Here is a 22,936-nt window from a genome sequence, read left to right as displayed (position 1 = left end):
AATGTCAAAAGTAGACCTTTTATGGTATACTTCCTCAAAGACGAGAAAAATATTTTCATATCATATAAATACAGTTAATTATCAAACAATAGGACCATGATGGTCCTGAGTCGCTCACCTCTTCCCACATGACCCAGTTTTGAGTATGACGTCGTTTTTTCTATTATTTGACATAGTGACAAAGTTTTTGAGCTCATGTGACCCAGTTTTGAATTTGACCTAGATATTATCAAGATAAAAATTCTGACCAATTTTCATGAAGATCCATTGAAAAATATGGTCTCTAGAGAGGTCACAAGGTTTTTCTATTATTTGACCTATTGACCTAATTTTCGAAGGTACGTGACCCTGTTTTGAACTATACCTAGATATCATCAAGGTGAACATTCTCACTAATTTTCATGAAGATCTCATGAAAAATATGGCCTCTAGAGAGTCACAAGGTTTTTCTATTTTTATACCTACTGGCCTAGTTTTTGACCGCACGTGACCCAGTTTCGAAACCTGACCTAGATATCATCAAGGTGAACATTCAGATCAATTTTCATGAAGATCCATTGAAAAATATGGCCTCTAGAGAGGTCAAAAGATTTTTCTAATTTTAGACCTACTGACCTAGTTTTTGACCGCAGTTGATCCAGTTTCGAACTTGATCTAGATATCATCAAGATGAACTTTCAGACCAAATTTAATACTGATCCCATGAAAAGCATGGCCTCTAGAGAGGTCACAATGTTTTTCTATTATTTGACCTACTGACCTAGTTTTTTAAGGCACGTGACCCAGTTTCAAAACTGATCTAGATATCATCAAGGTGAACATTCTGACAAATTTTCATGAAGATTCATTCAAGGGTATGGCCTCTAGAGAGGTCACAAGGTTTTTCTATTTCAAGACCTACTGACCTAGTTTTTGACTGCAGTTGACCCAGTTTCGAACTTGACCTAGATATCATCAAGATAAACATTCAGACCAACTTTCATACAGATCCCATGAAAAATATGGCCTTAAGAGAGGTCACAAGGTTTATCTATTATTTGACCTACTGACCTAGTTCTTGACGGCACGAGACCCAGTTTCGAACTTGACCTAGATATCATCAAGATAAACATTCAGACCAACTTTCATGACGATCCCTTGAAAAATATGTCCTCTAGAGAAGTCACAAGGTTTTTCTATTATTTGACCTACTGACCTAGTTTTTGATGGCATGTGACCCACTTTCGAACTTGACCTAGATATCATCAAGGTGAACATTCTGACCAATTTTCATGAAGATTCATTCAAGGGTATGGCCTTTAGAGAGGTCACAATGTTTTTCTATTTCAAGACCTACTGACCTAGTTTTTGATTGCAGTTGACCCAGTTTCGAACTTAACCTAGATATCATCAAGATGAACATTCAGACCAACTTTCATACAGATCCCATGAAAAATATGGCCTTAAGAGAGGTCACAAGGTTTATCTACTGACCTAGTTCTTGATGGCACGAGACCCAGTTTCGAACTTGACCTAGATATCATCAAGATAAACATTCAGACCAACTTTCATGACGATCCCTTGAAAAATATGTCCTCTAGAGAGGTCACAAGGTTTTTCTATTATTTGACCTACTGACCTAGTTTTTGATGGCATGTGACCCACTTTCGAACTTGACCTAGATATCATCAAGGTGAACATTCTGACCAATTTTCATGAAGATCTCATGAAATATATGGCCTCTAGAGAGGTCACAGGGTTTTTCTATTTTTAGATCTACTGATCTAGTTTTTGAAGGCACGTGACCCAGTTTCGAACTTGACCTAGATATCATCAAGATGAACATTCAGACCAACTTTCATACAGATCCCATGAAAAATATGGCCTTTAGAGAGGTCACAAGGTTTTTCTATTATCTGACCTACTGACCTAGTTTTTGACGGCACGTGACCCAGTTTCGAACTTGACCTAGATATCATCAGGATGAACATTCAGACCAACTTTAATACAGATCCCATGAAAAGTATGGCCTCTAGAGAGGTCACAAGGTTTTTTTATTATTTGACCTACTGACCTAGTTTTTTAAGGCACGTGACCCAGTTTCGAACTTGACCTAGATATCATCAAGATGAACATTCTGACCAACTTTCATAAAGATCCCACAAAAAATGTGACCTCTAGAGAGGTCACAAGCAAAAGTTTACGGACGCACGCACGCACGCACGCACGGACGACGGACGACGGACACCGCGCGATCACAAAAGCTCACCTTGTCACTTTGTGACAGGTGAGCTAAAAAAGCAAAAACAGCTCTACTCTATTTGTAAAATGCTGTGATTATATGATTTTCTAAATTAGTTAAAACAAATATTATAGTCAAATGCAGAGAAAACCAATGGACCAATTTTGCCAAAGCAAAAATTAACGTTTATCAGAGGTTACTAGGATTAAAAGACAATTGTATTTAGCAACAAAGTAAACCAGAGCTATCACTGAAGGTGATAAATGTAACCCCCGCATGCACTGACACAGTACACTGCAAATTTGACGCACACAAGATTGCATGCTTATGTGGACTGTATGTATACAGTATAGCAACAAAAACGAAGTCCCATAACTCTGCATAATTTTTTCTGAAAGAACCTATCATGCACCATGCACAACTAGGGTTGGAACTGATCACTGTGTGAAGTTTCATTAAATTGTGTGCAATGGTTCAGGAGATAAGGCGCGCACAAGATATCATACTAGCAGACTGTATGTATACTGGATAACAACAAAAAACAAAGTCCCATAACCCTGCAGAATATTTTTAAAGAACCTAACAAGAAAGTCCAATAACTATATAGAATATTTATCTATAAGAAAGTAACGCGCACCATGAACAACTAGGTTACTACTGATTACTTGTGTAAAGTTTCATTAAATTGTGAGTATGGTTTATGAGACAATGCGCGCACAAGACTGCATATGCTGACTCTATGTAGAGTAAATGATATAGTAAAACAAGGAAGTCCCGTAACTCTGCAAAAGAAATCTGAAAGAACCTTACATGCACCATGCACAACTACTGTTCTTACTGATCACTTGTGTGAAGTTTCATTGAATTGTGTCGAGGGTATGAGGACAGTTGGTGCTCACAAGATTGTATTGACGGACATACATGTATTGTGTACAACTAAGACATTACATCTAGGTATGGTGTGGTTTGGTTTGGTTTGGTTTGTGGCGAACTTTTCAATGTTGCATTTGGTTAGCCCTTTGTGTATAATTCAGGAAACAGAAGCAATCAAGTAGAAGGAAAGATATAAATCCTTCATCACGGCGACTATTTTCAACAAAATTTATACATTGGCTAAGTTGCTCTAATATGGTTCTGTTTGCAAACTTTGACACAATAACAGGCATTTGTCGGGCAAAAAGTATGTAAAGCTATATAATATAATGCAATTTGTTCAAGAGCATTTAAACAAGAGGGTCATGATGACCCTGGATCGCTTGGGTTATATGAGCTACATGTTTCAAATGTAAAACAGATGCTAAAATATTAAGAAAGCAGGTCAGTATGTCACATTCACCGGAAGTCAGTTTTTTGATCGGTGTGCAAAACTGTACATGTCATCCAAATTTCAAGGCTGCATCTTAAAAAAACAAGAAGGTAGGTCAGAAGGTCACATTCATGGTCTTTGAAAGTCAGCTTTAAGATCGGTGTGCTAAACTGTAAATGTCCCCTTATCACTTGGGGTCATCAGGTAATTATAATTAAACAGTCTAGGAAATATGATCGGATAAATTTTTAAGTATTTTTCCGACATAAATTATATAACAAGTGACCCCCGGGGCGGGGCCTCTTTTCACCCCAGGGGCAAAATTCGAATAATCTTGTAAGAGATCAACTAGACAATGACACATACAAAATATCAAAGTCCTAGGCCTTGAACTTTCAGACAAGAAGATTTTTCCGATATAAGTCTATGTAAAACATGGGACCACAAGCGCAGAGCCTCTTTTCACCCCAGGACCATAATTTGAACAATTTTGGTAGAAGACCGCTAGGCAATGAAACAAACCAAATATCAAAAGCCTAGGCCTTGAAGTTTCAGGCAAGAAGATTTTTAAAGTTTTTTCCTATATCCTATATAAGTCTATGTAAAACTAGGGACCCCCGGGGCAGGGCCTCTTTTCACCCCAGGGTAATAATTTGAACAATCTTGGTAGAGGATCACAAGGCAATGCTATATACCAAACATGAAAGGCCTAGGTCTTGTGATTTCAGACAAGAAGACTTTTAATGTTGTTTTTTCCCTATACAAGTCTATATAAATCATGTGACACCCTGGGCGGGGCCATATTTAATCCTAGGGGGATGATTTGAACAATCTTGGTAGAGGACTACTAGATGATACTACATACCAAATATCAAAGCCCTAGGTCCTGTGGTTTAAGACAAGAAGATTTTCCAAGTTTTTCCCTATGTAAGTCTATATAAAGCATGTGACCACAAGGGCGGGGCCATATTTGACCCTAGGGGATAATTTGAACAATCTTGGTAGAGAACCACTAGACGATACAACATACCAAATATCAAGGACCAAGGCCCTATGGTTTGGGACAAGAAGATTTTCAAAGTTTTCCCTATGTAAACCATGTGACCCCCAGGGCTAAGGGGATAATTTGAACAATCTTGGTAGAGGACCACTAGATGATGTTACATACCAAATACAAAAGCCCTAGGACCTGTGGTTTTGGACAAGAAGATTTTTTAAATTCTTCCTTTCGGTTGCTATGGCATGGATTTCAATTCTTTGGGCAATTTTAAAAGGGGGCCACCCAAATACCATTCCTGTAAAGTTTGGTGTAAATCTGCCTAGTGGTTTTGAAGAAGAAGATGTTTTTAGAAATTGTTGACACACTACGCACGACGCACGATGCACGACGCACGACGGACATCGAGTGGTCACAAAAGCTCACATTCAGCCTTTGGCTCAGATGAGCTAAAAGTCCAATTTTCTATAACTCGACGTATTTTTTATGTGACGAGGAATTTGCTACAAATTTATTTATACATTTTGACAGATACAAAGACTCTAATATTACATATACATTATTCGTGACACTTCAAGATTACATTTAATAATATGAGTATTACATTTCAAAAAGTCTAAATATTAATTTATTATCATAGTCTTCATACTACTGGGTTACAGTACAACAGAAATAGTAACTACGTCCCATAAAACAACTTACTACAGCAAAACCTACTGTTCATTAGTCGATCGCTCGTACGAACCTACAAAATGTCAGTTTACCGACATAAACACAGATTCCAGCCAGGCAAGGAGCATTTAACAGTGTTTTATTTTAAGTAGAAATGCTGCGGTGTATAAGGCAGTATATAATAAGAATTTTGCAATCCGATATGGAAAAGTTTTATTTCTTATAAGACTTTGTCCTGCTTGTGTGAAACTTATTGGAATATGGTGACAATGACTGCGGGAAAAGAAATATTGTTAAACTTGATTCCTTTGCTGTACGAGTTAATTCTTTGGCTGTAATGTCCAATTCTAACTGTCAAAACATAAACCAAAAGGAAGCCTAAATGCTAAACAGAAACGGTTTAATATAATTTTAACTTTGTAGATAATTGGTAGAAAAACACTTGCGTAGTTTGTTTCCAGAAGACTTCGCTTTATATCTGATATTTCAACGATACATCGCTACTAGCCATGCATCAAGACTATAATCAATTAAATAAAGCAAGGAATGGTTTCCACAGTCTATGTACGCAGCCCCAGTTGTCTGTGGTAATGGGGAATCACGGAGAGAAGACTGCAGAATGACAAATGAAAGAAACTGGATTAATAAAATAATAGTCTAAGTCTAAACGTTCGGAATAATTTATTATTGTAACGATCTCATATAGATTATTTATTGTAATGAAATACAGACCATTTAGCATACACGTACATTTATAAAGTTAAACACCTCTTGCAGATAGCAAATGATATTAGATATATACCCAATCAGCTTTTACGTTAAAACAAGAGGGCCATGAAGGCCCTGTATCGCTCACATGACCTATTGACCTAAAGATCATCAAGATAGTTTCATTAAGATATGGTCATAAATATGGCCTCTAAAGTGATAACTAACTTTTTCTCTGATTTGACCCGGTGACCTAGTTTTTGACCCACATGACCCAGATTCGAACTTGACCTAAAGATCATCAAGATTAACATTCTGACTAAGTTTCATGAAGATACAGTCATAAATGTGGCCTCTGGAGTGTTAACAAGCTTATCCTTTGATTTGACCTGGTGACCTAGTTTTTGATTCCACCTGACCAATATTTGAACTTGACCCATAGATCATCAAGATGAACATTCTGAAAAAGATTCATTAAGATACGGTCATAAATGTGGCCTCTAGAGTGTTAACTAGCTTTTCCTTTGATTTGACCTGGTGACCTAGTTTTTGACCCTACATGACCCAGATTCAAACTGGACTTTGGGTTTTTGATTCCACCTGACCCGGATTTGAACTTGACCTATAGATCATCATGACTAACATTTAGACCAAGTTCCATGAAGATACAGTCATAAATGTGGCCTCTACAGTGTTAACAATCTTTTCCTTTGATTTGACCTGGTGACCTGGTTTTTGACCTTAGATGACCAATATCGAACCCGTCCAAGATTTTATTGAGGGTAACATTCCGACCAAGTTTCATTAAGATTGGGCCAAAATTGTGACCTCTAGAGTGTTAACAAGCTTTTCCTTTGATTTGACCTGGTGACCTAGTTTATGATCCCAGATGACCCAATATCGAACTCATCCAAGATTTTATTGAGGGTAACAATCTGACCAAGTTTCATTAAGATTGGGTCAAAATTGTGACCTCTAGAGTGTAAGTAGTCAAAATTGTTGACGACGGACGTCGGACGGACGGACGACTGACGACGGACGACGACGGACACAGGGCGATCACGAAAGCTCACCTTGAGCACGGTGAAAAAGGGTGTGTATCTATTTTTGCAAAACTTCTTTTTCATAGTCTTATTCTTTACACCATGAAAGAAATGTATGCTTATATTCTATTATATCTCCCTCAAAGTTTAGTTCATTAATTCTATTTATCATCTGCAAGTTGAAGCTTGTAATGAAGGCCTTTTGTAGAATCTCCTAGTGCAGGATATTATATAATTTTATTATATTTTAACGATCCTACTCTTAGAGCTAAGCTGTAAATTTAGTTACGCCCAAATGAATCTAAACCCGATATTTTACAAAAAAATCTCTCCAATCCTGATCAAAAACCGACTCTCACAAGATACAGTATAGATGGATTTACAACGATATTGATTATCCTTGTGTTTTACCGGATGTTTTTATTTTAATATGCATGCGCTCTTTACGTGTGGCAAAAGACCTCTCAATAATATGTAAACCTGGCATAAAAGCATTATTATATTACGAATTGTTTTGCCAAAACAAACGCAGTTTATTGTACAGTATGCTGCGATTAAAGATAGATATGTTATTATTATAATATCTTACCTGAAAAGCCGGTTTTATTCTTATTTTAGTCAGAAAGGAACAAGCATTCTTAAGTCTAGATCCACACACAAAACAAATATAAAACTTGTTTCTTACATATGAAAATGTCATATTTTCTTTCATTTTATCTGTCAAAGGAGGGATTGTGTCCGTCTTTGTTAAATTTAGCATGGAGACTCCCAACGACTTTAAAGGTGTGGGTGGTGGAGGGGGTACATCAGTTGGAATAAATCTGTAACCCCGTCGAAAATCTTTAGTTTTTGAATATTTAAAATCCATACTTCAACTTCTCTTAATTAAACTTAATTTTTAAAGTTCGACTTTTAATGATCTTATCGTATACTAATTGCGACAGATTGTAAGTTCTGTCAGATCAAGTTAAGAAATGTCCATACAAACATAAGCTTTTCAAATTGATGGAAAATATCAATTTCTCCCTTTTCTTTAACATACATTTACCGAGATGAAAGATCAATATTGCTGAAAAATAGTTTATTGCCTGAGCATTACGATTCCCTTATCATCAGTTATAATGCTTATTAGTTGAATTGTCTCATTTTGAGCAAGGCAGTTGTGGATGTGCAAAGATTTACATATATTTTCTTTTGTCGTGCAGTGGTAACTTATTATAATACAAACTCATATTGACAAAATAGATTGAAATATGATATCACTTTAACGTAGTTCATATTTTGCGGTCATGTCTTAATACCCTACGTACAGTGCGCATGCGCGAAATTCTGCTTCCGTTGTTAAGGATCGCGCCACGTGTAAATCCATCTATCAAATGATTTAACGAATATAAAACGATTATAAGAAATAGCATCTATAAAAGTGAATGCATCCCTCACCCCTTCAAAACCTTTATTGTAACGTTTGGTCATCTTTGCAAAGGAATTTAGTTTATACTAATTCATTTTAGCTCGATTGTGATGAAATCCTCAAGCTTATTGAACCACTCTCGAGTCCGCTGCATTGAAAAGCCAGTACTGGTGTCATTTGAGAATGTGTGGTCGTGACCCTAGTGGGGCTCAAACCCATGACCTCAAGACTGAGTGGCCGACACCTTAACCACTAGACCAAGGAATTTAATGACATAAAGAATTAAAATTTTAATTTCGTGCTAAATTAGACATAAAACGGGTGTTTGTAAGGCACGTGTTTCCCCCTAATGACAAGTAACCGAGTGCCTTCTTTTAAGCCTAAAGCACGCTGTGAGTGGGACTATGACTTTACAATCCAAGATCGTAAAGGGTCATCTTCTGTCCACCGTTTTCAGTCTCAATGCCGCTATGACTGTTAACTGAATTATCCAATACAGGGAGCCATCAATTTTACACTAGCAATTTCACTACAAAGTTCGACAACCAAAGGTTCAAAGATTCTTCAGTAATTGGCCGGAAACCGTTTTCAGGCTCAAAGTCATAAAGCATCACAGGTTACCTACGGACTACACAGCTTCGCGTGAAATATGATTTCTGTTAGACCAAACAATCTCTTGATATTGATTCGATACGTTATTCAGCCCCGAGGCCACTGCGAACTGACCTTTGACATACTGATGACATTTACTCAGCACAGGCAATCAGCCTCTGAAGTTTTACAGAGATAGGCTTCTTCCATGTATCGAAAACTGACGTCAGGCATACTGACGCCTCCACCTCAGCGCACAAGTATCCAAAATATGTTGTCTATTGACCACAGTCTATCAACCTAGAAACTAAGACAGTCATATTCAAGGTATCTTCCAGTTACCTAGAGCGAACAATCAACATTTCTGAAAGCCGCCTGGATAGCGTCCTCACGTAACCAGCGAGCGAGGTTCGAACACACAGAGGTAATGGACAAGTGATTAAAAGTCAGACACTTTTAAATCTCGACCCCATGAAGGAAAACTTGTATATATTATTATACATAAGTAGCAGCACGAAGCTCAAAAAATAATATGAATTAACAGTATGTATCATTTTGAAGAATTTGTTGTCTTTTAGTCTGATATGAACATGCATGGTAATGTAAAGGGGTCAAACACTCACCAAATATTTCCTAAAGACTGTTGTCTGTCCTTGACTTCTCTGTCGTCTAATTGTCGTCTCCATGTATTTTCCACTTCTCCCTGCAGAAAATTAAGCACTTAATTTGACTGCCTAGAAAACGTTTTTATTCTCAGAAGAAGTATTTGTTTCGTTGATCCATGAAATTAACTAATACAAATAAATATAGTATCACTTCCTTTACCATAAATGTTCCTACAAATGGTCATTTTCACAGAAACCAAGTACTTTTTCACGATGTAAGTTAACGAGTTTAACTTATCTAGAGTTATTTACTAGTAGTTTTCCAAGTCTTGCAGCTTTAAATAGACCTGCCTATTGTAATATGTACGAAGTACTGAGCAATGGAACAGACACCCACCTCAACCCCGGAAAATCGGAGGCGACTTTCTTTCCTCGAAGTTCATTCCTCCCTAGCAATTGAAAAATCTACCTTAATTTCGGAACCCCTCAATTTCAGATACCGAATAGTTTCTATATTGCAACATAAAACTACTTCAGAATTTGCTTACCAATTTGGCTCCCCAAATTAGCAGTCGCATTATTTACATTGTTTACATTATCGTCGCTGAAAACTAATCCGATCTTAAAGTATGATCATTCTACATGACGGCAAGAAAGTATTTTTCCGTATTTGGAGCAAGGCAGTTGTGGATGTGCAAATGATTAAATATAGATTTTCTTTGTCTTGCACTGATACTCAAATAACTGGAAAGTGATATAATTCTAACGCAGTTTACATTTTGTCGCCATGTCTTTTTGCCCTACGTACAGTGCGCAAGCGCAAAATTTAATTTCCGTTACTAAGAAACAGACCAAGCGTAAATCCATCTATATGGTTAGAAAAGGACTGCTATCAATACTGCTTACGAACCTATACAGTTAGGGCTATAAATGGGCATAATCCCAAAGAATGGATATCATAACATTTCCTACCAAGTAAATCAATATTCAAACCTTTGACAAATATAATAGAAAACAATTATCAAACATAGGACTTAAAACATATTTCATGTTCATAACAAAACATGTGGCAGCCATATTATAAACAAAGACATCATGAAACTTTAACTAGTTAGATTACTTAACAAAAGGGCCAAGATGGCCTTAGGTCGCTCACCTGAGAAACACACCATAACGTGAACATGTTTGACCTAGTGATTTCATGGAAACAAATATTCTGGCCAATTTTCATTAAAATTGGACCAAAAATGCGGTCTCCTGAGTTTTAACAAATATTTTCTTAGATATGACCTAATGACCTAGTTTTTGATTCAAGATGACCCATATTCAAACTTGACCTAGATTTTATCAAGGCAATCATTCTGACAAAATTTCATGAAGATCAATTGAAAAATACAGTCTCCATCGCATACACAAGGTTTTTCTTTGATTTGACCTAGTGACCTACTTTTTGACCCCAGATAACCCATATTCAAACTCAACCTAGATTTTATCAAGGCAATCATTCTAACCTAATTTCACGAGGACCAATTGAACAAGAGGGCCAAGATGGCCCTAGGTCGCTCACCTGAGAAACACACCATAATACACCATAACAGCGTAAACATGTTTGACCTAGTGATTTCATGGAAAAATATTCTGACCAATTATCATTAAAATTGGAGCAAAAACAAGCATTTCTTTGATATGACCTAGTGACCTAGTTTTTGACCACAGATGACCCATATTCGAACTTGACCTAGATTTTATCAAGGCTATCATTCTGAAAATTTCATGAAGATCAGTTGAAAAATACAGCCTCTATCACATACACGAGGTTTTTCTTTGATTTAACCTAGTGACCTACTTTTTGACTACAGGTGACCCATATTCAAATTCTACCTAGATTTCATCAAGGCAATCATTCTAACTTACTTTCAGGAAGATCAATTGAAAAAAAAACAGCCTCTATCGCATACATAAGGTTATCCTTTGATTTGACCTAGTGAGCTACTTTTGACCCCAGATGACCCATATTCGAACATGACCTTAATTTCATCAAGGCAATCATTCTGACCAAATTTCATGAAGACCAATTGAAAAATACAGCCTCTATTGCACACACAACGTTTTTCTTTGATTTGACCTAGTGACCTACTTTTTGATTCCAGATGACCAATAATCAAACTCAACCTAGATTTTATCAAGGCAATCATTCTGACCAAATTTCATGAACATGAATTCAAAAATACAGCCTCTGTCGCATACACAAGGTTTTTCTTTGATTTGAGCTAGTGACCTTATTTTTGACCAAAGATGACACATGTTCGAACTTGACCTAGATTTTATCAAGGCTATCATTCTGAAAATTTCATGAAGATCAGTTGAAAAATACAGCCTCTATCACATACACGAGGTTTTTCTTTGATTTAACCTAGTGACCTACTTTTTGACTACAGGTGACCCATATTCAAATTCTACCTAGATTTCATCAAGGCAATCATTCTAACTTACTTTCAGGAAGATCAATTGAAAAAAAACAGCCTCTATCGCATACATAAGGTTATCCTATGATTTGACCTAGTGAGCTACTTTTGACCCCAGATGACCCATATTCGAACATGACCTTAATTTCATCAAGGCAATCATTCTGACCAAATTTCATGAAGACCAATTGAAAAATACAGCCTCTATTGCACACACAACGTTTTTCTTTGATTTGACCTAGTGACCTACTTTTTGATTCCAGATGACCAATAATCAAACTCAACCTAGATTTTATCAAGGCAATCATTCTGACCAAATTTCATGAACATGAATTCAAAAATACAGCCTCTGTCGCATACACAAGGTTTTTCTTTGATTTGAGCTAGTGACCTTATTTTTGACCAAAGATGACACATGTTCAAACTTGACCTAGATTTTATCAAGGCAATCATTCTGACAAAATTTCATGAAGATCAATTGAAAAATATAGCCTCTATCGCATACACAAAGTTTTTCTTTCATTTGAACTAATGACCTACTTTTGACCCCAGATGACCCATATTCGAACTTGACCTAGACTTGATCAAGGCAATCATTCTGACCAAAATTCATGAAGATTAATTGAAAAATACAGCCTCTATCGCATACAAAAGGTTTTTCTTTGGTTTGACCTAGTGACCTACTTTTTGACCCCAGATGACCCATTTTCGAACTCTACTAGATTTCATCAAGGTAATCATTCTGACCAAAATTCATGAAGATTAATTAAAAAATACAGCCTCTATCGCATACACAAGGTTTTTCTTTGAGTTGACCTAGTGACCTAGTTTTTGATCCCAGATGACCCATTTTCGAACTCGGCCTAGATTTCATCAAGGTAATCATTCTGACCAAATTTCACAGCCTCTATCGCATACACAAGCTAAATGTTGACGGACAGACAGATAGACAGACAGACAGACGACGGACGACGGACATCGAGTGATCAGAAAATCAGCAATGCTCAGGTGAGCTAAAAATACAGTCTCCATCGCATACACAAGGTTTTTCTTTGATTTGACCTAGTGACCTAGTTTTTGACCTCAAATGACTCATTTTCGAACTCGGCCTAGATTTTATCAAGGTAATTATACCGACATAATTCTATGAAGATCAAATGAAAAATACAGCCTCCATTGCATGCACAAGTTTTTCTTTGATTTTACCTAGTGACCTAGTTTTTGACCCCAGATAGCCCATATTCAATCTTGACCTAGATTTTCTCAAGACCATCATTCTGACCAAATTTCATGAAAATCAATTTAAAAATACAGTCTCTGTTTGCATATACAAGACTTTTCTATAATTTGACATAGTAACCTAGTTTTTGACCTGAGATAACCCATATTCAAGTTTGACCTAGATTTTATCAAGGACATTATTCTGACCAAATTTCATGAAGATCAATTGAAAAATACAGCCTCTAAGGCATATGCAAGGTTTTTCTTTGATTTGACCTAGTGACCTAGTTTTTGACCCCAGATAACCCATTTTCAAGCTCGGCCTAGGTTTTCATCAAGGTAATCATTTTGGCAAAATTTCATGAAGATCAGTTGAAAAATACAGCCTCTATCGCATACACAAGGTTTTTCTTTAATTTGACCTAGTGACCTAGTTTTTGACCCCAGATAACCCATTTTCAAACTTGGCCTAGGTTTTATCAAGGTTATCATTCTGACAGAAATTCATGAAAATAAGTTGAAAATACAGTCTCTATCGCATACACAAGCTAAATGTTGACAGACAAACAGACAGACAGACGACGGACGCCGGACATCGAGAGATCACAAAAACAGGTGAGCTAAAATTGGCCTAAACTTTTACTGTCAAGTAATAATTTTACAAGAAAACAACAAGTAACAAGGGTTATTTGGATGCAATGTGTAGTTAAAATTCCATTTAAAACAAATTGGAAATTTTATAATACAATAACATATTTTCAACACATTGTAACTGAACTTTTATACCAAACAAACATATATGCGCATGTTTTCCGACCACTAGTATAGTTTTAATAATAATCATGTTTTTGTGATTTGTCTCAGTAAAATACAAGTGCTTGTGTATATTATGGCCATTCGAAGGCGCTATATTTACAAAGTGAACAGAACAGGTAATTATTTACAAAACAGGCAGGGCTTTCTATTTTTCATGTTGTATTACCCTCCCCCCTCCCCAACCACAACCACTTGAATGCACCTAAGATAACAGCCTACATGATTTTGCAAAGGTTATTAGGGGACCTTTCACGCACACGGACCCCCTGCCCCTCAGATACCAGACTACCAGGTGCCCCTCCGTGTATTGCTCAGCATTTTTAGAGTTATGACAAAGGCAACTAAATTTAATAAATGTAACTACACAAGATAGAGTTCACTCTCTTGCACACCGGTTACATTAGCATTCATAGTGTATGGTGAGGAACGAACGACAACTCTGCTTGGAGTATGGATAGAGTTATGTTTCTTCATATTGCAATTTCTCAATGTAATCGGCGTGCGCACATCTAAACGACGTTCAGTCGACCTGGCGAGGCGAATACACAACACGACAGCCCGACAAATAAATGACGCCAGAATGACATTTATCTTATCAATATATGAAAACTCGACAAATAAATCTGCCGAGTCTGCGAACTTTTTGTCATTATTATGTATGAAATATGTCGTGCTTTCAAATTCGTATCGCCAAGATTATATTATGTTTACTCGACGAATACAATAGTTGTCGATATGTCGAGCTGACGAAGTCAAGACATCACGACGACGGCAAAACAAATAAAAGGGTACCAGAATAAGATTTTCGTAACCAGCAACAAGACAAGTTTAGAAAAAGATTTGTCCAGTCAGAGAACTTTATTTTTCGTGAATTTGTGTGGATTCATTAGCAGAGCGCAGACACGACAGTATGACATTGCGACAACTCAAAAAAGTGCTTAACTGTTTTTGCTCTACCACCACGACAACATGACATGGCAGAAAGTAGACACCGCAACCGTAGCAATGTTCGATATCATTTCGGGTTTTCTACGTTTTCATACATTTTTCAAATTACCTTTTGCATCTCATTGTACGGAGTGGTCGATATACCGTATGAATTCGTGTATTACTGACAAACCACACCAAGATTCTCCGGTATTGAAAGTTTTTCCGAATAATATCCAAATTGAATGCCTGCTATACCATTTAAAGTACTTATAAAAGAATAAAAGGAAAAACTTTCATTTTTTTACTACAAAAGGATCACCACAAAACGCGACTTTTCCCTCCTTTTCTTCTTATGAAAGTTAGAATCAGTACCACCCACCACTTATGCAAATATTGCATATGTGAAATAAAGTTCATTTTAAGTAAGGTGCGGATGTCAATTGTGTGTTTTAGAACAAAGAACAATACCATTGTTGTTCCAATAAAACTACTATTGTCAAATAACTGAAAACAAATTTGAAAACTTCCCGACTTTCAAGCTGTACTTGACAATAGTTGTTTCCTCAATGCATATTTTCAGTGGCACGGTTTTATAACAGTGATTTTCAGAAATGGCAACACAATCAAATTCTAGACTAGGACGTGGTATATTATTGGTGTTCCTGGAACTGTAAAGTAGGTCTCTTATAAGATTTGTTATTCTTCTTTATATCAGAATCTACAGAATGGTCAGGAAAAGATGAAATTAGAAGATGGTGGGATGACGGAAAAACAATGTCTGTTTTTGCTAGACTGTCGGTAACACATAATGCCGGTATACTGTAGTCTGAAATAACTGAGATAGACATGGAGGAGGAATATGTTACTATGTTGGAAATAATCTTGCGTTTATAGACTGTATTCTGTGCTTGGTCTGTTTTGATGGTCTGCAGATTATTGCAACATGTTACATTCATGGTAGTAAAAAACATGTGAATGAAGTATTGCAATGCAATACAAAGTCCCCTACTGGAGGGCACATAATTTTCTCTACTGCAGTATAATATAATGAACTGATATCTGTCAATAATGTATGTAAACAATACTGTACTATATATAATATACGTTATAACAAAACACTTGGATTAAAATTTGTATATATAAAAACCTATAACTGTTTTCACATAGCACTTTTTGGCCGATTATCAAAAAGGTACCATATACGTTACTTAGAGTAAAAAACCTTGACCTTTGAGCTAGGGGTCCGGGTTTTGCGCATGACACGTCATCTTATCATCGGGAACATTTGTGCCAAGTAATATTAAAATACCTTCATGGACGGCAGAGTTATGGACCGGACACGAAACAGATCTTGTTCATGCCATGTTTACATTTGACTGCCAAGTGTGATCTTGACCTTTGAGCTAGGGGTCTGAAAGTTGTGCACGACACATCGTCTTATTATGAGATGCATTTGTGCCAGGTAATATTAAAATCCCTTCATGGATGGCAGAGTTATGGACCGGACAGGAAAAAGACCCTGTTGACTTTTGACCTCCAATTGTGACCTTGACCTTTAAGCTAGGGGTCTGGGTTTAGCGCTTGACACGTAGTCTCATCATGGGGAACATTTGTGCCAAGTAATATCAAAATCCTTTCATGGATGACAGTTATGGACCGGACACGAAATTGTGGACGGACGGAAGGACGGACGGAATAATGGGATGACGGACGGGCGGAAAAGCGCATTCCTATAGTCCCCGAAACTGGTTTTAAACCAGTAGGGGACTAATTAAATCTGTAAAAAGATTCTTTGGAAGCATAGAATGCAACCAAGCAGAATAATAGCAGACTCGGTTTGATTGAGTCAGTTCATGCGAGGTAATGAAATGTCAACACCTCTAACGCCCACTAGCACCGGCTTAAGCGGAGCTCTATTACACATATATTGAATGGACTCCATGATCCCAAAGAACCAGGACTGAAGCAAAATAAACCATTTAAACTAGCAGAATGAATCCTGGAAGGATAACCGAGTTACGGACCGGACACGAAATGCGCCCAACAAACCTTTGAAGCAAAATAAACCATTTAAACTAGCAGAATGAATCCTGGAAGGATAACCGAGTTACGGACCGGACACGAAATGCGCCCAACAAACCTTTGATACCAAGGTGTAACCTTGACCTTCCGATAGATGGACCTTTGTACTGCATGTGACATGTCATTTTCATACGCGAACGTTTCTGACAAATTATTAACAAGCCCATTGATTAATGGGTGAGTTATGAACTAAATTAGATATCCTTACGTCTTCTGCCATTTTGGTCCCTGATTTCAATGCTGGCCTATTCTTCGAAAATTCTTTCTGGCATCGATCCAATAACACAGCACGAAAGTTCACGAATTCTCCTGATTTCGAATCTGATGGCACTTTTAACTGTAATTTGTGGGAAACGAAAGTATTGGATAATAAAATATGTAAAAAGATCCTTTGAAAGCAAAGAATGCAACCAAGAAGAATTATAGCAGGCTCGGTTTGGGGTAATGGATATAAAACTGTTATCTAACAATAATGAAGTCAATAAAAAGGTGACAGAATTGTATTGTACTGACCATAATCAGTAATAAAAACATGTAAGAAGAAACTATGGAAGCATAGAACGCACCCATCGCAAATGATACCACACTCGGTTTTATTAACTATGTTCACTTTTCATGAGATGCAGAAAGTAAAATTGTTGTATTGTAACAAAGCTATACGACTGTAAATACTCTCTAAATATTCTAGATAAGGTGATGAACAACGAGACCTTATTTGTGACAAAAAATACAAGAGATGATTCTGGTTTTTGGCCTACTGATGATATTTAAAGTCAAACTTTCAAAGTGTTCGAAACTTTTAGACCAAAACAAGAATACTGACGCGACGCAAGAAGTACTAAATTACTAATATTACAAGAGCTGTCCCTGGCTGTCTTCCGTAAAACAGCCAGTGCTTGAATATTCGAATCACTGTCCCAGAAGCAGAAATATAACCCTAAATGTTTAAATATCTTTAGTGTTTCAATCAATTATCTGCATTAGTTTTGTAGATAGCAACATGCATGCAAAACTTTAAGCAGGTTTAATATTCAAAAGGGGACATAATTTGGCCAAAATGCATGTCAGAGTTATGAGGCTTGATGCAATCAATTAGTTTTATAACCCCGATGGCGCATGTGAAGTTTCAATTTAATATCTGCATTTGTTTTGCAGATGGTAACTTGCACGCAAAACTTGAACCAGAATTTTCTAAGTCCAAAAGGGGGCATAATTTGCCCAAAATACATGTCAGGATTATGTGACTTGACCTAGTGAGGTTGGTAATTGATCTAGAAAAAGAAAAAAAATCAAATTTATATGCCTTTAAGAAATAGCTGTATGTACTTTTAACCAGGATTTCTGAAGTCCAAAAGGGGGCATAATTTGGCCAAAAATGCATGTCAGAGTTATGAGACTTGATGCTATCAACTAGTTTCATAACCCCGAAGACACATGTGAAGTTTCAATTCAATATCTGCATTAGTTTTCGAGGTAGAAACTTGCATGCAAAACTTTAACCAGAATTTTCTAAGGCCAAAAGGGGGGATAATTTGCTCAAAATACATGTCTTGACCAAGTGAGCTTGGTAATTGACCTAGAAAAAGAAAAAATAAGTTTCAAAGCTTTATACCTTAAATTAATAGCTATATGTACTTGCACGCAAAACTTTAAACAGGATATTCTAAGTCCAGAAAGGGGCATAATTTGGCCAAAATGCATGTCATAGTTATGGGACTTGATGCTAACATCTAGTTTCATAACCCCGAAGACACATGTGAGGTTTCAATTCTATATCCGCATTAGTTAGATAGTATCTTGCATGTAGAACTTTAACCAGGATTTTCTAAGTCCGAAAGGGGGCATAATTTGGCCAAAATACATGTCAGAGTTATGGGACTTGACCAAGTGAGGTTGGTAATTGACCTAGAAAAAGAAAAAGTAAGTTTCAAAACTATAAGCCTTTAAATGATAGCCTTATGTTCTTACATGCAAAACTTTAACCAAGGTGCGACGCCGACGTCGACTCCGACACCGACGCCAGGGTGAGTAGAATAGCTAGACTATTCTTCGAATAGTCGAGCTAAAAAGGGCCATAATTCTAATAAAACATAAGAGAGAGTTATGGTAACTAGCCTTCTTACTCGCCTATGATGATAAAAAGGTATACTGAACAAAGTTTTCAAAGCAACGGGTCATATATTTTTCAAGAAAAATGGACCAAAAACAAATATATTAACCAATACTGACGCTGATGCTCGAATAATGACAACACCTCGTCGTCTGAAACAAAAACTCGACGAACTAAATAATGTTCATTTTTATCAGAAAAATTCAGTTTTCGCCTTGGCTTTCAAATTTGCTCTAGCATTTATACTAGTATTAAGGACTCCGTGGCCAAGTGGTTAAGGTTGGCGACTTCAAATCGCTTGCCCCTCACCGATGAGACTGCTAAAGTTATCCAAATGGCTTACGAAAGTTTTGTATTCTAACATGGTGCCTGTCCATACCATAGCTTGGAGGGGCACTTCGCGTCTTCCTTCATCATCAAAAGCTGCTGGAAGTCGGCATATGGCATACATTGTACCGTTGTGACTTTAAACCAAACGTAAGTTATACAAACTAACTTTATATAGCTAGCTGTTGTACATATAATTCTTACGTACAATATTTGTTTTTGCTTTACATATTATGTATCCATATTGAACATTGAAAGGCACAAACCCATTGCAATACCATGTGAAATGAGTACTTTGAATTTCTTGTGCCCATTTTTCATTGAAAAATCGAGTTTTCGTTGCCTGATCAAGAATTTGATTACAGATTTAATTCATATTTCATAATATAAATTATGATGTTGAACAAGAACTTAGATAATATATTGTAAATAATAAATTAAGTCAAATTGTAAGTAAGTTTTCTTACCATTGCCATACCTCTGCACAAATTTGCATAAGCAACACATCGTTTCCGATCATTTAATGCCTGAAATTTGAAATATATAGAGTTTTCACATAAATCCAATAGAAATAATTACTATATCAAACGGGAATAATTTATGACATATTAGTAAAAATGTTTGATAAATTTCTAGTTCTAGTTCACCTGTGCATTTTTGGAAGATGTTCCTCGTCAAACACGAAAACATGGTACAAAATATTGAAAAAGAATATACAGCATGAAAACATTTAATTTTTTAACGTATTTTAGGAAAGTAAAAGGCAACGCTGAAATATGATGCATTTTCACCTTTTCGTAGATTATATCAATAACTCCATTCAGTTTAGTTTCCGTGTCTATCGGAAGTTCTTGCATCTTAGTAAGCATTGTTCGAAACGTGTGCTCAGTTAGCCTGTCTAGTATCCTTTGTGTTTTCCTGTATAAATCCTTTTAATATAGAAAAATATAAATTGATTAAATGTGTCAAAAATAAACCCAACTACAGCTGATTTGTTTAAATCATACCCGTTATGTTTCGGTATTAACTAGACACTTTCATTTTTGAAGAGAGAGACAGGCAGAGGGACGAGACACAGAGAGAGAGCTAATGACCATGAAATTATAAAACTTAAAAAGAATCGGGCATGTGTGTGTATGTGTGGTGTGCGTGTGTGCGCGTGAACAATATTTTTCAACACAGATTCACATTGGCGTTCTAATAATTTAAATGATTTTCCATAATCTCAAACCAAAATCACTAATGCGACTGTCGCCAAGAACATGTTAGTGCGTTTTATTTGTCGCTTATCTTTATTTAAGGAACCCCTTTTATGCAAACAAAGTTTTACAATTTAACAATGCATCGACAGTGCAAAACACCCATTTCTGGTACAATATTAATAACCATCATTATTGTGCGGAAAAAGTCAGCGAAAAGGAATGCCCTCATTTTTCATTACTTAGGTACTTTAGAATATGAATATTGACAAACATATTTATAATATATTTAAACAAATATATAGTGAGACCCATTCCAAGAATTGAACGCAACCAAGCAAGGTTATCAAATAGTAGAACTAGAAACATCCATGTCGTATTCTTAATATAATCCGGAACTAACACTGATTAGTATAAATGGCATATTACAATCCGGTACAGGTAAACGAAAAGAGAACAAGAGTGCAAGAATGTCACAATATACGCCCGTCACAGCAAATTTCTTTACTCTAGCACCTGTATTTGCAAATGGAATTTTAATTTTGTGGTTGTTTAGTAATAACTAAGTGTTTTGTTTTCTAAGTCCACAAAAAAACTCCTTACCAGGTAGAGATACCTTAAAATACACCTAAAATTGGAAAGTAACATCTATGTTGTACCACAGAAAAGTGGTCTTGGTTTTTCCCTACAGTCAATTATAAAAAAGTTACAATATAAGTTATTTATAGTAACAACTAAGGGAAGTTAATCTTAAAAAAAAAAAAAAAAAAAAAAAAAAAAAAAAATTGTAAGTCCTCACAAAAATCTTTACCAGGTAGAGACTGGTCAAAATACACCTCAAAATTGGATGTAGCATGCATGTTGTACTACAGAAAAGTGGTCTCGATTTTTCCCTACGACTAGTAATGAAAAAGTTACAATATAAGCTATTTATAGTAACAACAAAGGGAAGTAATTCTAAAGAAGGGAACTGCGCATGACACTTCGTCTCATGATGGTGTATAATTGTGTCAAGTAACATCAAAATCCCTCCATGCATGAAGAAGAAATGCTTCGGACAAAGTCATTCTTGTATCTGACCTTTGGCCTCTAAGTGTGACCTTGACCTTAGACCTAGGGACCTGGTTCTTGCGCATGACACTACGTCTCGTGGTGGTATACATTTGTGCCAAGTTATATCAAAATCCCTCTAAGCATGAAGAAGAAATGCTCCGGACAAGGTTTTCATTCTTGTATCCTTTGACCTCTAAGTGTGACCTTGACCTTAGACCTAGAGACCTGGTTCTTGCGCATGACACTCCGCCTCATGGTGGTGAACATTTGTGCCAAGTTATATCAAAATCCCTCTATGCATGAAGAAGAAATGCTCCGGACAAAGTTTTCATTCTTGTATCCTTTGACCTCCAAGTGTGACCTTGACCTTAGACCTAGGGACCTGGTTCTTGCGCATGACACTCCTTCTCATGATGATGAACAATTGTGCCAACTTTCATCAAAATCCCTCTATGGATGAAGAAGATATGCTCCGGACAAAGTCATTCTTGAATTTGACCTTTGACCTCTAAGTGTGACCTTGACCTTAGACCTAGGAACCTGGTTCTTGCGCATGACACTCCGTCTCATGATGGTGAACAACAGTGCCAAGTTTCATCAAAATCCCTTCATGCATGTAGAAGATATGCTCCGGACAAGGTCTGTGGACGCCGCCCGCCCGCCCGCCCGCCCGCCAGGGGCGTTCCCATAATACGTCCCGTTTTTCAAACGGGCGTATAAAAATGATAAACTTTCAATTGTATCACTTTTGTATAAATAGAAATTTCATCATCAGCCGTATCTCATTATAATCTAACTGCTCTAAGAACTTGTGATGAGCAACTGATTTTGAAATAATACTGGAGTATATAAAATATAAATAACAAATTGCAGCTGTTATTAAAACCTTTGCCCATAGATACTCATTGACCCTTACTTTGTATAACGATAGAATGCTTTTAAGAGATATCACCATATCACCATCATGCGTTATGCAGCAAATATCTTAATCGAGCTCATTTTTGTATTTATTGTGAATGTAAAGTTAATTACCGCATACACCCCCTTTAAACCGTCGTAATTCTCCTCAGCATATTCTTTTCTTGAAACGAATCCTCGTATAATAATCCTACGTTTAGTATCTCTGATTTGTTTATGCAAAATTGTTACATCTTCATTCTTTCCAGTAAATGTCATGAC

General features: G+C 36.5%; 1 protein-coding gene across 2 annotated transcripts in view; it reads right to left on the bottom strand.

Annotated features, from left to right (window-relative positions):
- Positions 1-22,933, bottom strand: part of LOC123546621 (eukaryotic translation initiation factor 4 gamma 1-like) — a 55,765-nt gene extending 32,832 nt beyond the window's left edge. The window contains exons 1-5 of one of the 2 annotated variants that reach the window (XM_045333061.2): positions 22,790-22,933; positions 20,297-20,434; positions 19,973-20,032; positions 17,277-17,405; positions 9,573-9,652 (exon numbers count right to left, since the gene is read on the bottom strand). In XM_045333061.2, the coding sequence (XP_045188996.2) occupies positions 9,573-9,652; positions 17,277-17,405; positions 19,973-20,032; positions 20,297-20,434; positions 22,790-22,933 (551 nt within the window). The remainder of the gene's footprint in view (positions 1-9,572; positions 9,653-17,276; positions 17,406-19,972; positions 20,033-20,296; positions 20,435-22,789) is intronic. The other variant, XM_053550973.1, reaches the window with a different exon arrangement.
- Positions 22,934-22,936: the final 3 nt, after the last annotated feature.

The sequence above is a fragment of the Mercenaria mercenaria genome, chromosome 9 (assembly GCF_021730395.1).
Source record: "Mercenaria mercenaria strain notata chromosome 9, MADL_Memer_1, whole genome shotgun sequence".
NCBI classification, from domain to species: domain Eukaryota; kingdom Metazoa; phylum Mollusca; class Bivalvia; order Venerida; family Veneridae; genus Mercenaria; species Mercenaria mercenaria.
This window is presented reverse-complemented; position numbering and strand designations above follow the sequence as displayed.